General features: G+C 45.1%; 1 protein-coding gene across 1 annotated transcript in view; it reads right to left on the bottom strand.

Moving 5' to 3' along the window:
- Window positions 1–18,136, bottom strand: part of LOC103189689 (protein unc-13 homolog A) — a 71,400-nt gene that overhangs the window by 8,059 nt on the left and 45,205 nt on the right. The window contains exons 18-36 of the mRNA XM_007910172.2: window positions 15,469–15,610; window positions 14,841–15,010; window positions 12,945–13,060; window positions 12,673–12,836; window positions 12,253–12,403; window positions 11,767–11,835; window positions 11,545–11,634; window positions 10,065–10,199; window positions 9,372–9,505; window positions 8,913–8,998; window positions 7,399–7,525; window positions 5,892–5,988; window positions 5,238–5,381; window positions 4,813–4,890; window positions 3,941–4,018; window positions 3,737–3,825; window positions 3,471–3,623; window positions 3,064–3,187; window positions 1,384–1,389 (exon numbers count right to left, since the gene is read on the bottom strand). Of these exons, the coding sequence (XP_007908363.1) occupies window positions 1,384–1,389; window positions 3,064–3,187; window positions 3,471–3,623; window positions 3,737–3,825; window positions 3,941–4,018; window positions 4,813–4,890; window positions 5,238–5,381; window positions 5,892–5,988; window positions 7,399–7,525; window positions 8,913–8,998; window positions 9,372–9,505; window positions 10,065–10,199; window positions 11,545–11,634; window positions 11,767–11,835; window positions 12,253–12,403; window positions 12,673–12,836; window positions 12,945–13,060; window positions 14,841–15,010; window positions 15,469–15,610 (2,153 nt within the window). The remainder of the gene's footprint in view (window positions 1–1,383; window positions 1,390–3,063; window positions 3,188–3,470; window positions 3,624–3,736; window positions 3,826–3,940; window positions 4,019–4,812; window positions 4,891–5,237; window positions 5,382–5,891; window positions 5,989–7,398; window positions 7,526–8,912; window positions 8,999–9,371; window positions 9,506–10,064; window positions 10,200–11,544; window positions 11,635–11,766; window positions 11,836–12,252; window positions 12,404–12,672; window positions 12,837–12,944; window positions 13,061–14,840; window positions 15,011–15,468; window positions 15,611–18,136) is intronic.

The raw sequence follows: 18,136 nt of genomic DNA, 5'->3' as shown, positions 1-18,136 counted from the left end.
TCAAGGGGGTAAGAGAGAGCGGGCAGTGTGGCCTCTCTAAAAATACAACGGGAATGGTTTATAATGTTAGAACGTGGGCTGTGATATAAAATATTGGCCATTGGAACGGAGAGTAGGTAAAGATTACCTGACACCCTGCACCCGCTGCTGTGGTTGGAAACATTGACAATATGAATGGTGTGTCAGGAGCAGACTGCACCCGTTAGCACAAAATGTTGGGTTGAAAGATAGATTGTACAATTGGGACATTTAATACCCACGCGATTTAATGCACAGAGGCTCCAACTCTAATTAAAGGCAGTAAATAAATCACTTCACATCGAATGGAAATCGACTCGCACAATTCCAATAAATGGATATTTATTTCTGCCCCCAACAAACACCCACACCACAGCTGACACACAAGGATCTCGGCATTAGATTTCCAACAAATTACAAATTGCAGCTCTGTTGAGACTCCTGAGTGTTGGGTCTCACTCTCTGCCGCTGCTCTCTCGCTCCCTGTTTTGTGTCTGTGCTCTCGGGAGCCTACACTGTCCACACACCCTCACCACTACTTTCAAAAGACATTGCGCCAGATGTGGTGTCTAGGAATCTTAAGAGATATTAAATAGCCCGACATGATTCTGTTACAGCCTGCACAGCATTGAGCTGTCCTACTGAATTTAAAGTTAGTCTTAAACTGGACTGGATATAAAATTAACAATCATTCAGAATAATCAATACATTTCCTCCAGAGCTCACTGCCAGTGTACAGTACGCACACCTGGCTACAGTGGAAGAATGAAGGGATGAAACCTGATCTGGATAAGATTGTGCCACAGACTCGTTAAGAGCAGTAACTGTGAGTCTGACAAACCCCCACAGTGAGTGTGCGTCAGCATCCACCCGAGAGGGGAAGCCTTGTAGAGAAACAAAATCAGCAAACAGGTTTAGCGCACGGACACACACACACATGCTCACACACCCGCACGCTCACATGCTCTCGCGCTCACACGTGCGCTCATACTCACTCTCACACACAACGCAGCGATCAGGTTTAACAGTGGCACGACTGATTATACACTGACTGACAAAGAAAGACGAGTGATTGGGGTTTGCTTACTCAGCACCAGGACGTGAACATCCAGAAACTGAGCCATAAACATACAACACATTTCTAACAGATTCTTTAAATTCCAAAAAAGACCACACACTGAATTGACAAAACAAGGGATGCTTTTGCAGGTAAAGGATATAGCAGGCAGAGACTGGTACTCCTCACCAATTCAGCCTTGTGCATCGGCCTGTGCCAGTATACACTGACAACCAGCCCAGCCACACACAACAATCCTGGCTGAGCACACAGCAGACAGACAGACACACACACAGTGCTGTACTTACAATCATCTGCCATTATCAGAGAGCAGAATAATTAAAGAGAATGATAAATCAGACCAGCGTATCACCACCACGTTTCCAATTTCATGTAACTTTTCATCTCATTTAATCTCACAAAACTCATGTAAAAGAAAATCACTGAGAGAATCCCACAGCACTTTAGGTAATACACAATTGAGCCCTGAAGTTTGTTTAAATAATAAAACATTAAAAATAAAAGCAGCACACCGCCCTCACTAACGCTCTGGGATTAAAGGGCTTTTGTTTTGTGAGAGTTCACTCAGACCTCTGAACCCACACATTTCTGGTAAATTAATAATAAGGGTAAAAGTGTAACAGAAATCGCGACACAGAGGCCACGCCTCGTTCACAACAGTTTTGCCGGGACTTGTTCAGTTTGGACATAAAACAGGATCCATCTAACGAGAGCTGGGAAGAACTCTGAGTCCCGGATGTCCGCCAGGGCAGAGCAGAGCAGGGGTGAAGGATTTTCCTTCTAAACGGCAGATTAACCAGCTCATTTGGAGACTGTGTTCACTTTCTTGTACAACCAAACAATAAAATGTACATCTCGGTAACAGGCCAATCGTCCCGTGCTCTCTCCTCCAATAAAGCTACCGTCCTAATCCCAATTTCCCACTCATTCCCCCTAACCTCGAATCTCCTCCGCTGGGTTTATTTAATACCCTTCACGTCTAGTATCTTGTTCCATATCCTGAGAACCAACCCACTGGGGAGACAATAACCTTCCTTAGTCGCCTTTAATGGCTCCCACCTTAAATTTGGGCAATTGCAAACTTTAGGTCTCCATAATGGACATACAAATTGCCAAAGCAATTCAATTATTTGATTTGATTATTTAAGTCCTTGCTCATCTAGAAGGGACTGGAGCTCTGGAGGGTCTGATAAATGATTGGAATTGGCAAGTGCTCGGTTTCACGCAAAATTGATAATTTATATATTCTCTTTCCACATCAAAGAACCTGCAGCTTAAGGGCAAAAATCTAATCAAAACTATTTGTCCCTCTTTCTATCTCATGAATTTTAAATGCTATTATCTCCTCCGCAGATGACTGAACTGAACGGTCAAAATGGTTATCAAGACAATTCAATGAATGACTGCGTAACTCTATTCCCATTATTTAGCCCAACACAAGTGAGGGTCAACACAAGGGTCAACAAACACCAATGATGTAAAGGAAAACAGAATAATTTCTCAACATGTTTCCCGTTGCATAATGGACGTAACAGTTATTACAGTTTGTGGAGCCACGCTTTGAAGCTCCCCTCCCCCACCCACACCCACGCATTCCCCCCCCCCCCAATCCCACACACTCAAGCTACTGGCTGTGTAAACTCACAAGAGCTCTGGAATTCCACCGAGCCTCAGCTGTGCGACCATTGTACTTTACAGAAATTGCGGAAAATACTCTTCAGTTCAATCTGAATTTGGACTCTGGGCGTCCACAGTTACAGAAAGGAAACCGGATTCCAAGCAAGGCCGGCTTTCAGGAATTTAAAAAAGGTTTTGACAATTCTGCAAGATCTTAACTTGAAGATGGACAGTGGGCTGACAGGACAAGAGCAGGTGGGATTTCAGGCTTGTGATGAGCCTCGCCCGGTCATAGAGCTCACTCTACACCCTGAAGCTCACACTACACCTTAAAGCTCATAGTAACTCACCGTCTGGTCAGTCAGAGGAGGCAGCACAATGGTTTTTTCCATGATGTTCATCACAATCTTCCACAGTTCTTTCAGGACACGTTTCAGCACAGTTTTCTCACAGATTTTAGCAAAAAGAGTCAGACTGAGACAGAGAGAGCAGAGAAACCCAATCATTAATGTATGAGCACATGACTGCAGTTAATAAGCAATCAGAATCCCACATGTGAGGTAGTGAGCATGAGGCCTTCAGAAAGGCATTGAAGCACTGGCAAGGGGGAAGCGAGCTGGCGAGGAGCGAGGGGTAAGGGGAGAGCGAGGGGGTAAGGGGAGGGGGTAAAGGGAGGAACGAGGGGGTAAGGGAGGAGCGAGAGGGTAAGGGAGGAGCAAGGGAGTAAAAGACCTGGGTGTGTAACGTGGGGACTCACTTGCTGTCCAGCAGATCCATGAGGGGCTGCAGCACGTTATCCGCATCTTGAGCCACGCTGTTGCAGGTGCTGGCGGGGACGTTACCGGTGCCTTTGACCTGGCTGAGACTGTCTCCCATTTGCTTCACACACTCCTCAATGTGAGGCTGAAAACTGAGAAGCCCAGACAGTCAAGACGCCACGAGACATTGCCCCGGATCTGCTCCCAGTCTCGGGGTTAACGGCAGATTGCCTTTAGATTACTGTAAACACACTGAAAGCCTTACCTTAGTGCAAACACTCTACTGAGGTCATCCAACACGTTGTTGAGTTTAATCTGCAGCTCTTTCAAAATGTCACTGGCTTCAGAATTCAGCTGTAAACGTAGAGAGGTAATGAGTGTGACACACACAAGGAAATACCTCGTGTGGATAATTAACATCATAAACACAATATCAACACAAAATGAGCTGGGAATCTCAGTCTCAAACCTCTTTTCCTCCCATGGCCTCGAACATCTTCTCCAGTTGAACTCGAAGCTGCTGGATGTTGTTCATCAGGATACACGGCTGCAAACAGTTAATGACCGTCATTATCTGCACAGTTAGAGCTCGCTCTCCAGTGTGTAAACGTCTACAATTCTACGGTTCAAAGGTTCTGTCCACCAGAACTATAACTAATATCAGCCATCATTTCTTAAAAGAGTTTCAGAAATAAAACTGAAGTTCTCTTTAACCAGCGATATATTTTAAGTATTGGAAAACAGAATGCTGTGCGGACAGCCAACACCAGCAGAGGAGGGAGCACTCTCCGGGCAGCATTGCTCTGTGAGACCATCACAAACAGTCCTACCAGATCTACCTGCAACCGGAGCACAATTAATGCTCCACCTCGCTAACTGGACGACATTAATGTACAAACAGTAAAAGAAACAATAAAATTAATCAGGAAATCCCACCTTCAATGGCGCAACAGCATTTATACAGCGCCTGTTACATAGGGTAACGTCTATCTATGCGTTGCACCTTGGCGGAGCTGGATGCTGAGTGACAGAGAAGTGGGAGGCTTTAAGACTGGGGGGTGGGAGGGGGGTGGGAAGGTGGCGAGATAGGGTCAGGTTAAGGCGTAGTGACTGAGCCTCACAAACTGATGGTGTTGTGGAGGGAAAGGGAGACAGGCAGCAGGTCTGTTAGTTGAGGTGAGGGGACAGACTGAGGGAATGAGGGGCAGTGTTAGGTCAGGTCCAGACTGGCGCTGTGACTTGAGATGCCTGCACAGGTTGTGACAGGCCGGGCACCAATATAAGAGTGACACTTTGATACACAGTCTACAGCGGATTGCATACAGTGCCATGACGACTTACCACTTTCTCTTTGGAGCAATAAGAAGCGTAATCCTTTGTTATTATCTCTGCGTATTGCAGCAGCACGTTGCTGATCGTCTGGAAAAGGAAACCATTTGATGAGAAATGCTGCTCGCCTTTCAGTCAAGAGATGACAAGTGAAAGGCAGCCGCTGAAACGATTCCAGGGAAGAATCCGTTCAATTTATTTTTCTGTATAAATTACTTCCCAGCCCAAATACTACTATTCTTAGCCACAAGAAAGATTAAATCTGAAACTGACTGCATCTAAACAAACACAAAGTGATTTCTGTCCCGGAATTAGTGTCCGGAATTATTCCTCTGCTCGTCTTGTATGACAATTTTTGTCCCCATTTGCCATTCCACACCAGATGCCAAAGGTAATTCTCTGGCAGCCACTCGCTCGCTCGCTCACTCCCTGTTTACCTTGGCAAAGCGTCTCATGTAGTGACCCACAATCTTAGGGTCGGGACATTCCAACTTCTTAATGATTTCAAAACTCTGGTTCAGCTGTGAGAAGACGTCCACCACAGAGCAGGAGAAGAGAGCATGTTCCGAGGTCGGCTGGAACTAGAGGTAGAAAATAACAAACTCTTGAGAGTTTCCCCCAGAAACAGAGACAAGTGCAGCGCAGTGCACATTTACCCTCCTCACCACTGTGCCCATCTGCCTCCGAATGAAACCGCATCCTCTTTGTAAAGTAAATTAATTCAGAGCAGTGAGGTGGGAATTGATGGGCCACAGCACCTGGCAGACCCCATCATCCCCCCCTCCCTCCGCACATTCCATCCCACAGACCCCACCGTTTCCTCCCTCATATCCTGCCCCTTACCCCTATACCCTGTCCTCTCTAACCCAACTCCTTTGACTTCTACTGTCAGTAAAACTAAAATAACAATCCTTAGATTTGACAAAGCACCTTTCACGTCAGGAGGACATCTCAAAGCGCTTCACAGGAAATTACAATAAAATGTAGTGACTGTGTTTTGTAGGCAACCCGGCAACTAATCTGCACACAGTGACGTCTTACAAACAGCTGTTATCGTGAGATCTGGACGCTCAAGGGGAGCAAGTACTTACACCGTCCTTCTTGTCACGCTCCAGAGCTCCATGTAGGAAGTCTCGAGACACCTCTTCATTCTCATCCAACCACTGAATAACGAAGGGTTCAAACCAGCTGCAGAAAGAGAGAGATTCCAGTTTTACTGACTCTTACACGAGAGTGGTGTGATCAGCTTCACTAGGACCAGCTGGGCATTGATACAGAGAGCAACCAGTTCACTCACAGCAAAAGCGAGATTCATGTAAAAACCCAAACATTTACATTTAAGTTTTAATTAGTTTTAAATTATTCTCGTATTTTGTAGTTTTTAACCTCCTAAACTAACTATCTCAGCCGACCACATTAGTGCCGGCCACATTAGTGCTGGCCATATTGACCACATTAGTGCTGACCACATGAGTGCTGGCCACATTGGCCACATTAGTGCTAACCACATTAGTGCTGGCCACATTGGCCACATTAGTGCTGGCCACATTAATGCCAGCCACATTAGTGCTGGCCACGTTGACCACATTAGTGCCGGCCACATTAGTGCTAGCCACATTAGTGCTGGCCACATTGACCACATTAGTGCTGACCACATTAGTGCTGGCCACATTGACCACATTAGTGCTGACCATATTAGTGCTGGCCACATTAGTGCTAGCCACATTAGTGCTGGCCACATTGACCACATTAGTGCTGACCATATTAGTGCTGGCCAATTAATGCCAGCCACATTAGTGCTGGCCACGTTGACCACATTAGTGCTGACCACATTAGTGCTGGCCACATTGACCACATTAGTGCCGACCACATTAGTGCCAGCCACATTAGTGCTGGCCACATTAGTGCTGACCTCAATAGATTTCCATCTGGGTGAAGAAGTGCTTTAAGGACACGGCCAATTCTCTGGCCCGTGATCCGGAGTCCGGGAAGAGTTAACGGGGCAGATTTTCATTGTGTTGATTTATACAGACTTCTCTGTAGCACTCGGCCCCAGACACTAATTCTGAAGCAGAAGAATGGTAATTTCTCTGACTGGGCTGCCTGGCAATGATTTACTGGCAATAGAAATTAACTTGTCAAACCTCGGCAAATGCCAGTGCAGTAAATCAGCCTGGTGGGGCTCCTCAGCCAATGGAGGTAATTTTTTTTCTCTGTGCTGTAATTTCTCGCCTCATACATTTATAATGAAGAGATGGCTAAAGTAGCCAACACCTCCATTTACACTGCAGCCTGCTGTGAGGTGGGCAAGTATAGAGAGGATTCTCTCAGGCTTTTCATATTGTATGTATGTGCGCCCGCACGTGTGGTTGGGAGGTTCAGAAAACAAGAGGAGCGCATCTCCTCCAATCCTTCCTTGTATCGTTATTCAGCACATCCTTGTTACTCCTCTCACCATTTACACAGAACATGACAGCACGGGGAAAGGCTGTACTACACTGTGTGTTTATATTCCACACTAGCCTCCCCCCCAGCACACCCCTCACTCTCCCCTCCCCACTCACTCTCCTCCCCAGTCCCACCCCCGGTGTGACTTACGTGGGATACTCTGGGACTGTGTTCTTAAACGCTGGCAGATCTTTCACATACTCGTTGTACAGCCATTTGACTTTGAAGTGTAGATTCATGTAGTCAGCACTTTTACAAAGCCGCTGCTTCTCATGCTCTGGGAGACAAGAGTGAAAGGTTCAGAATCACTATCAGTTAACAGTCAGTACTGACGTCACAACGTCAGTGAACCAAGTGAATAAAAGCTGAAAGAAAGTTCCAGAATAATTTTCTAGCTCAGCTGCTCTCTCGCTCAGGAGATTAAGCAACTCCGTCTGAAAGGTTCATAAGAGTTGAACATGGATCGCTCACAAATTTCATTTTCTGCCAAAAAGATAACAATTCGCAAAATAATTTTTACTGTGTATTGGAACGGGTCAATTTCCCGCTCCCCAAGACATGCAGAGTTAAAATTCCTCGCAAACATTTATCCAGCAACTGAAATGTGCAACCAATAGGAGATAAAGCTCTCAATGGCCCACAGATTAATCACTCTTCACACCAATCAGAATACCGAGATGAGAGCTCTTCCTCACTCTTCCTCGATGTCCAGACACAGTGCGAGAGAAGCATTTTCAGCCCATTTATGTTATTCCTCTAACAATCATTGTAAAGCTTACAAACTGCGACACATTTGGCATTTCAGTGTAAATGATCCTCGACTGCACGTTGCTGTTGAGTTGTGTACAAGGCCCACCTCAAGACATACCTCTTCGATCCCCTCTCCCACCCTCTTCTGCACCCAGCTCCCCCCCCCCCACCCCAGCTTGGGTACCCAGCCAACAGTGTCAAGTACTTTGAGACAATCTTCTGATGTGAAAGGCATTGTATAAATGTAAATTGTATTGCACGGCAATCTAATGTCGCTGCTCTCATTCACTGCTCCGCTACAGAAACTCCACAACCAGGCACATTCTTCAGATTAATTGTAACGGAGCCGAACTGAGTTAACAGTCTTGGAGCAGAGAACAGCGATCAGGCTCCGGATCAGGCACTAGATCAGACTCTGGATCAGGCGCTGAAACCAGGACACCGTTTGCCAAACAGTGATGAGCTCTCAGAGATCTGCACAGCAGGAGGCTCTGAATCATTGCTGAGCATGAAAGGTCCAGCTGACAAGAGCAAGATTAATAGAACTGTCAGCGATTAATCCAGTAGCTATTTAAAGTGGTATTTATAGCTGCTTCAAAAAATCCCCAGTTGCCCAGTGAAGAGAACGTTCCTCCAATAGAGAACTCTGGGGACAATTCCTGCATTAAAGACAATCCCATGTCAAAATATCTGAGAACTCTTTAAGCACAATCATTATTGCTGAGAGCTTAAAGCCAACACAAAATGCTTTAAACAAGCTCATTAAAGGCACGAGAAAGAGGACGGGGTGAGGAAAGTCTTCCGCACTCTAACGTTTACTGCACTGAGTAGATAGGCAGCTCATACCCACTGCCCGTATGTAGTGAGCAACACAAAGAGAATAGAGGCACCTGTGTGGCCATATTACCACTCACCTTCCATTGCGTACTTCATGTCCTGAGCAAAAAGGTTCCACATCACCTCTGCGCTGATCCTGCCCACATTCAGCTCCTGAGGAAACCTGTAAAGAAGATTGAACGTGTGATAGGAGTAAATGGCGGTGGCCGATTGCTCCTGTAGCTTCCAGCAGACACAAGACCACTCACAGCCGTTCGCTGTCCACTTCGCCAAGCTCCGGGCGGCTGACACACTGAGATTCACCACGTGTATATGATAACAACATTTGATACGCTGGCATCCATGACGTCGAGATGTCTCAAAGTGCTTCACAGGATATACTTAAGAGTGCAGCGATTGTGTGTATTTTGTGGACGAAAGGGGCAATCAATTTGCGGAAGACTTTCCTAACCAAGCGAATGACTGATTTTATTTGGGGGATTGTCAGTCAGCGTTCACCACATCACATAAGCTCTCACAGACACCTGGACACTCACTGGTTGAGGCAGGGAGTGTAGGAGTTCTTGTCCTCCTCTATGATGGAGACGATGAGTGTGATGAGTTTGGACCAAAAGTCCAGGTTTTTGACACTTGGTCCCTGCTCCTCTGGGGGCACCTCAGCTTTCTTAGTCTGTAGGTGATAAAATAATAATATTAATAATAGTCCTCACACTTGATACACTGACTTTCATGTCAAGAAGACATTTCGAAGCGCTGCACAGGAGTTTACTGTAAAGTGTAGTAACTGTGTAGTTACAGGCGAACACAGCAGTCAATTCCAGCAAGTTCTTGGAATCACAGAATCTGACAGTACAGAAGGATGCCATTTGGTCAATCAGCCTGTGTGCCAGTTCTCTGAAAGAGCTAAAGCTGTAATACATTGTCCACGTGTTCATATTAACAGCCAGTGAGAGGTGTCAAGTTATTCTGAAGTTGGGCACTTTTCACTCAATGATTTCTTCCCCTTTTTACAAATCACATTCAAGTAAACAGTCCTGAAATGGTAACAAATTCCCTGTAGGTCTCACAGACACACACACACACACACACAGACACACACACACACTCTCACACGCACTCACACTCACACAGATATGATGAATCAGCAGCAATGCAGGGAAAAATAATGGCCAATCATTTCAGCAAGTGTGGGTGAAGCGAATGAGCGTTACAGAGAGCTCTCTACTTGCCGGGTCTGTCTGGTATTCGCGACTGTACAGTTCGTGGCAGTTGTTGAAGATGTATTCGTACGTGGAGTTGAGACAGGCTTTCACACAGTCCTTCACCACCTGACTGGCCCGCGGTGGGCTCTGCAGCTCCTGCACCTGCACAGTATCAATAAAACGAGGTTAGAAATACACAGAGGAGATGTGAGGCGTTTCAGTATTGATTTGTGCTATTTCAGCGACATAGCACTGCATTTTAATGCTCAGATTTTAATTGATGTCTAAAACTCGTGTGGAGCTTACAGCTGGAACATGTACGTCACAGGCACATAATCTGCTAAGTCCACAGAATGATCGGAGGATTTTAATATAATAATAAATCATCCTAGCCATTGATCCAGTGCTTGTAAAGCTGTACGGTCTCACAGGAAATGACTGTCAGATGCAGTAACTGTGTAAATGTAGGTGAACCAGTTCAGATTCTAGTGTACCTAAAGCCAATGACTATTTATTTGTGGATTTGAGGAAACAGACCTTTCTTATCCCCATACTTTCACCCTTTATTAGCCCGAAATCTGCGCCGTTAAACCATGTCCTCAAGAGATGGAAAGAACAGTGCTGGGATCATTTGTCATTTAATAAAGCTTACTATTCAACAATAAAGTCCACCCGAATGGGCGGATAAGACCTTGGTTTATCATCTCATCTGAAGGATGGCGCCCTGACAATTCAGCACTGCCCCACAGCACTGTATTGATGTGTCAGCCGAGACTATATCAGATCAATGTCCCGACATGAACCCACAACCTTCTGTCTGACTGAGAGGCGAGTTAGGCTGACACCAAGCCCACTCACTACCTCACCTGCCCTGGGAAACCTGAATGTGTGAAATGAATTCCCTTCAAATGTACAGAGCAAGGAACATTGTTTTACACGAGAATTTATCTGTGCCGTCCGTACTTGTCTTATATGTAAAAAAAATTGCTCTAATTTTGGCCCTATTTCAAAGCACTGCGGTGATAATTCATTTTATATGGAGCTGGTGTTTAATTGCACCAGGATGTGTTCAGTGGGGAATCGGTCATGTTCATTAATCAGCAGCTAAATGAAAAACTATGAATAATTTTGTAAGATTGCCCCAAATGGAAGGGACAGTATTAGCACAACAAGCCTCCATTTTACAAGTCTCATAAATCAGCCTATTCTCCCTGCAGTAACCCGGTCTAGACACTGCTGATGCTGCCAGACCATCAGAACCCAACCCGCTGATTTCCTGCCAACTCATAAAAAGTGCCTCTGTCCTTCTCTTAGTTTCATTCAAGTCATTACATGCAGATATGTGGTGCCAGATAGGCTCAGTTGGGAGCTCTCTTTCGCTTTTGGGTTGGAAGGTTGTGTGTTCAAGCCTCGTGTTGGCTGGAGTGGTGCTCCAGTGAAGTACTGGGGGGGTGGTGAGGGGTGAAAGGGGAGGAAGTCCGAAGAATTAAAACAAAACCGGACTTACCTTCATTCGAAAGAAGGTTATACTGGTCAATAGGTCAACTGTAGACTTCAGATCTTGTAATCTTTCTGGACTGCTCGCTGGGAAATTGTTCTGTGGGAAAGGAAGTGGGTTTTAATCACTCAATAAGCAACTTCAAAATCCCCCCTTCTCTTGTTCCCTCCTTCATTCACTCACTCCCTCATTCACTCCTTCTCTCTCTCAGTCTCTCCATCCCTCACTCACCCTGTACATTGACAGGTCAATACGCAGGGAATTGTGCAGTTGGTCCAGGAGTTTCACAAACCTTTCTTTCTGTAAGGAACAACACACAACACATCAGTGAGCTGTGATCGTCTAGCAAACGTCGCATTTTAGACCTCGCTGTGTCCCAGGAGGTGGGTTCGCTGAGAGAGAAAGACTTTTGCGCAGCAGGTCACTTTCCTGTCCACCGGTGCTGGAGGGTTTGTTTTATCATTTGAATTAGCTATTCATCTGACTGTGTGAGTCCTTGGATATCAGTCGTGAGCTGCTCTCAGCCTCAGGTTTAATTAAAAGCAGCGGCGGCTGGCGATGTTTATAGAGGGGGGCACAGATACCGTCAATCAATAACCAGTGCTTCACTTCTAGCCTCTCCTTACACAGCAGTGGTGGATTGATGCAGCACCAAGGGTCATGTTAACAGGCTCCGATAGTGGACAAAGCTGTTGAGGAGCTCTCTAATATACATACCCCAAAATTGGAGGCCGAAAACCGATCGGAGGCAGAGACATTGGTCGAGGCAGTGGTGTGCGCGTAGTAAGCGTTGATGTTCGCTAAGAGTGTGCTCATCACAGCGGGAACTCCAGGACACATGTACTTTGAGGACAGGCAAGCAAAGTGTCTGGACAGAGAAACACAGCCGTTAGGAGGGAAATGAACAGTCTCCACTCGCATATAGAATTGGAACTTTTCAAATGCGCAAAAACTGATGATAAAATCATTAATTATAACAAATCCACATTTACATACAATTGGTAGGAACCCGACTGCAAAAATCTAGATAGACAAACCGTGTGTACATGCTAGCCTGATGGACAACAGTGTGTACATGCTAGCCTGATGGACAAACAGTGTGTACATGCTAGCCTGATAGACAAACCGTGTCCGTACGTCATAGCCTGATAGATGGATTCGACTCCGAATCTCATCGCAAACTCATCGACTATTTCCTGCGCCGTCTCATCAAAGTAAACCTTCCAGGCATCGTCTCCTTTAGCGTCTGGGATCTTCACAACCCCATTGTTCTGAATGTCCGTGAGGAAGTGAAAGAGGTTCTAAGGAAACAGACGCACAAAGGGAGACCGTGAGGTACAGCAAGCCTCAATGGAGCTAACGCTTGCAGCGTCCCGCAACTATGACCCATAACTCGACTTGTGTCTTACCTCATGTAGGCACGTGTACTGGACATGGTAAGGCGCCACCTTCTCCTCCCCTTTGATCTCCACACTAATGTGTAACCGGATAGCACCAGACACGGCCGATTTATCAGTACGCTTATCTGGAGAGAGAAATGACCACCGTGTTACCGAGATGTCAGGTACGGCACCCTATCAGCATCAGGAGCACGAGCTTCTAACTCTTAGCAAAGCAGGAAAGAGTTCACAAACTGTAGTAATTAAAGCCTAAAGTCCTCAGTACAGTCTCTTCTCCAGTGAAACCCATGTCTGACTGAAATCTCGCTCACGCTGGCAAAGTGGACACTCAATAAGCGTGAGGGGAGCCGAGTATTTGCAAAAATATGAAGGCTATATGTATCCACGGACACATGTATGTGTGTGTGTCCAATACAATACAATATAAAAACAACTAATTGAAGTTGTGAAAGGAGTAAAAGCAGTTGCAGATTCCACAGAAAAGAAGCAAGTGTTTTGCTCTGAAGGCACACAGATTATAAGCTCACCGATTAGGAGCAAACGACTGTTCTCACCCAGCACCAAAACAAAGCAGCTCTATCGTCTAATTTAAAGATCATATGCTCGAAGGGAACTTATTCAAAATATTGGGACAATGCACCTCGACGACGCAATAAGGCACTGTATCAAATGCGAGGATTATTATTTCCGATCAAGGTTAGACTTCAGAACGTCCAGAATTTGGGAAATTCTTAACCACATCTTTAGTTCCGTAGCCTGTATTTTCCTTTTTCATAGAAAACCAAGTTGAAAGCTAAGTCTGATCTCAACAATTTCCAAACTCTGGATGTTTTAAAATTCCACTTTTATAGAGTAAACCTCGACAAGGGGGAATTTTAACCCATAAATGCTCTAAAGAAAATATTCTTCAGGCTGCCCAAACAGAGGATTCGGGAAGCATATGATCTTTACTCGATAGTTAACACACTACAGCTCCACACTTGAAAAGTATAAACCTGCGCAGCATTGTATCTCAGGTCTTCTAGAAGTTTCTTTAGCATGAGGTCACAGCAATACTGATTCCCTAAAACAGTAACTGAAAAAGAAAGCAAAAAAAACACACAAAATGAACAAAAAAAAACACAACTTTACTGCTTTAACCCTTTGAATTCCACAACAAAAATACACTGCTGAATACATTGCTGAATGTAATATTCTTCCGAAATGAACATTTCTCATTCAAAGAGTTAAGATAAAATAACATTTTTTTAAAAAATTCACAATTGTACTGAGATGAAATAAATCTGAGTGACATCCAATCCAAATTAACATTTATATATAAATATAATGTATGTAGAAACATGAGCAATAAATAATGAAATCAGGCTCTAAAGGAGTTGTTAAACTGATCTTCAATTTACACTGTTTACAGAAAAAAAGATAAATCAGATTTTTTTTCTCAAAGTACCGACAACACTACTCTCTGTGTTTTAATGACACTGCTGCAAAACATGATGATTCTAAACAAGATTGCCTAAGACAGGGAATGTCATTTTGCAATCGAACCCAGAAGCCAAAGAAGGTGAAATCACACCCGGATCCAGGCTTACTCTAGTTTCTTAGTCTTTCAGAGAGTCCAGAGGTTGGCAAATTCTTAAACACAACCTTAATTTTGAAGCTGGTTTTCTTTAAATGCTAAAATTTAACCAGCTTCAAAACTAAGACTGAACTCAACAGTTTTGCCCAGGCCTAAATGCTCTGTAAAGCTACACAAACCAGAGGAAATCTCGACCCGGGTGGGATTTATCCAATGTTGTTACAAACTCTACATTAGCGGAGTAATGAATGTAGAGTGTAACCTGCTGGCCCCGTGCTGAGGGAACCCAGGGCTCAGTGTAACAGAGTGAGGCTGACGCCAGTACTTACCCAGATTGTACCAAACGTCCATTTCGCCGCTGAGTGTTCGTACTTCAATAATGGTCTGTCCCAAAAAGTCATCCGATTCCCGCTTGAACCTCTGCTTTACTCGGGATTTGATGTCGTCGTCTTCATCCCACACTCGCACTTTGATTCGATCAGATGAATTGTGGCATTCACTGAAACGCAATGATCGATACGGGCTTTTCTTTCCTTCCTGAATTGTGATCCCTCAGTAATCATCCTGACCCGGCTCTCCGTAACTCCATCAAAGAGTCCGTCCGACTCACCCCCCCAACCCCCCCCACCCACCCCACTCAACAATTTTAAAGCCCGCCTCATGACCTCTCTGACTGCTCTTAGAAATCTTTCCCTCACCTCAACCCTTTTCAGCCCCTAGCTGTGTGAAACACTTAAGAGATGTTCCCCCCCTCCCCCCCCACCCCCGTGGAAATGTTAGGTTTACTGTATTAAATTACTGAAGTTCCACTTCCAAATTTTAAAAGTAAAATAGTTCAGCCTTTTTGAGCGTGGAGGAAGCTGTGATTTCTGATAAAAACAGAACAATTTAGGGTTTGGTCAGGGCTGGCTTTCCTGTGAATCCCCTGTAACTAAAGATACATCGGAAGCAACTTACAAGTTGAAGTTCTCCTCCCAGACTGGGTTAAGGTTTCCGTAGATAGTCTTAGTGCGTTTCTTAGTCTTCCCAACTTGTACTGTGACGTAAGGATCACTGGAGCCCGTCTTATCCTTGGCTTGCAGACCCTGGGCACACACCACTGTAGGTATTAAAGATCGGCTTTAAATATCGAGCACAGCCAACTGAGCAAACATCCAAATTCAAACTCCACAACAATCCAGTCACCATTCCAACCACATCGAGCCCAGTCGTGCCAGCACTGACTGGCACGGCTTCAAAGGGACAGCGCAAGATGTCTCAATTTGCACCGAGGTTGTTTGGAGAAATCCAGCACACTGACTCCCATCACAGACGGTGACACCTCCATCGTCTCCCCTCGACTGGGCAAAGGTCTGCATATACTCTCTTTATGGAGCTTTTTACTGTGTCCCAGAATGTAGCAAATTGCTGAGTTCAGTCCCACCTTCGAACTCACAGACAACAGACTTCATTTATATCTGAGCGTGAATCCTAACAAGCTGCCCATTTTGGGACCTGTCCACGTTTCACAGCATTCTGTAAGGAGAGTAAACTCTGGCCTCTGTTTTGAGGCAAAAGATGCAGCGATGCAGCCGAGAATCGCAATGCCAAGGGAGGTGAGATCAGACAGCAACAGCATGGCTCGTCAGGCCCAGCAAGCCAGCAGAGCGAGGGCATGTAAAACGTGGGCGAGATTCGTGCTTCAAAGCCAAGCTATAGCCTTGACGTTCAGTGGAACAAATTAAGTCTCAAAGCTTCATTAGACTCAGATTGTGGTAGAATAGCAGGAGCTAATGCAGTGTTCTCTGTCTGAGATTTCAACGGAAAATGACAAATGGGGAAACACTGAAATGCCTTGACCTTGTGTGTCTAGTTTGTTCTTTAAGTGGAGAAAGGATCACTTTTCACCAAGTGCCTTGTAATGTTTAGTTACACAGCATTGAACACAGCAACTGAATGCTCTGGAAGCAGAACACTGAATGTGAGCAAAGAGTGCAGCCAGTGAGGTCCTCACTCCCGGCTACGCGTCCTCATTTATAAGGGAATCTGTGACAGCGAGCAATCTGTGGTCGGTCAGGCTTTGTGGATTCAGCTGAAACACTTCAGACTGTCCCAAGACAAGAAAAATCATCTTCAAGTTTTTAAAATGGAAGTTCACAAGTAAAAGGTCAGAGGGTGAATCTCAGCTGCAAAGTAATAATCTCAGTATTCCCAGTCATTCAGTTAGGTTTGGAGTGTACTTTGGGCGCATTTGAACTGTTAGTAAAAAAAACGAGCATTCGTCTTGTGAAACTATAATCTAGTTGGAACTTCGGATGACGTATTATTAACCTCTTATCGTTTACTCACTCTGTGATTTTCCACATGGCAAGAGTTCAATACACTGGCCACAGTCTCTGTAACAACAATCCACACCAAACACTCTAACAACCCAAATAGGTACATGTCAGTAGGAATCAGATATCTCACTTTAATACAGGAAATACTTCCCTTCAGGGAATCACCCTTCGATCTTCATCTATTTGCAGCTCGCTGAGACAAGTGTCCACACTTGCTTTGATAATGATTGTAGGGCCGTTCCTCCACAAGCCTCATGTCAATCCCCCCGATAATCTTTCCCATGAATAGTTTGCCTAAGAACTTTCAAATCTAAATATGCAGTACGTGCAGTCAGACACTCAGACTGTCCTGATAGCCGAGTGGTTAAAGCCACAACAAGCTTGATGTAAAACTGACAAACTGTACATAGATCCTAGAATCAGAGAAGTTTATTACTGAGCAGGACTGGGCCAGCAATTTGGGCTCCTGTCCATCGGTTCAGGATGTGTGTACACAACAACAACAAGCTGCCTTTATACAACGCTTTTAATCACTATAGGGACTAGGCTGGACATCAAGTAAGGGAGGAGAAGGAGGTGACGGCAGGAGTGGTCGAAGAGGTAGGTCTGAAGAAGCTGGTATCTACAGATGGAAACACCTCCTCGTCTCGTTCATCAGCCAGCATGTGGTCCACATACTGAACCGGAATGTACCAATCACACATCATCTAGTGATGCCATCAATGTTATTTCTTTAAACATCAAAAGAGTTTCACAGACATTAAAAGCCATCAGGTAATTGTTAATGAGTTTTCATGGTTATAAAATTGGTCTATTGATTTTTACAGTAATGAAATTAGTAAAAGCTGATTGAAGCTGGATGTGGAGTGTATTATAAATATTAGAGGGCTTTCTGTCTGTCTAGCTGTCTGTCTGGCTTGCTGTCTGTCTGAGGTTGAGAGTACACGCTGCTCCTGCAGGTCCCTACTTTGCCCACATTTATTGAACTCCAGAAGTTTCACGTCATTTTTTCACTCTGGATCTCTTTCTGCGCCAAAACACCCCGACCGGACCCACTGCCTGGACACATCCCGCACAGGGATCTCACAGCTCAAAGCTCTAACTGGACTCCCACCAGAGATCGTTAGGTCACTGACACTGGAGATATACAACCCCAGAAGTACCCAGTGACTTCCACCACGTCCAAGTTTACAAGAATGTCTTTCTCGCACCTCAATACGACAGAATATCTGGACGGTTTGACAGGCGATGATCAAAAGGCCCATTTGGCAAGAAGAGGAGTAGCGGAGAGCTGGGCCAGGCTCCCT

Source organism: Callorhinchus milii, unplaced genomic scaffold (genome assembly GCF_018977255.1).
Source record: "Callorhinchus milii isolate IMCB2004 unplaced genomic scaffold, IMCB_Cmil_1.0 Scaffold21, whole genome shotgun sequence".
NCBI lineage: Eukaryota > Metazoa > Chordata > Chondrichthyes > Chimaeriformes > Callorhinchidae > Callorhinchus > Callorhinchus milii.
This window is presented reverse-complemented; position numbering and strand designations above follow the sequence as displayed.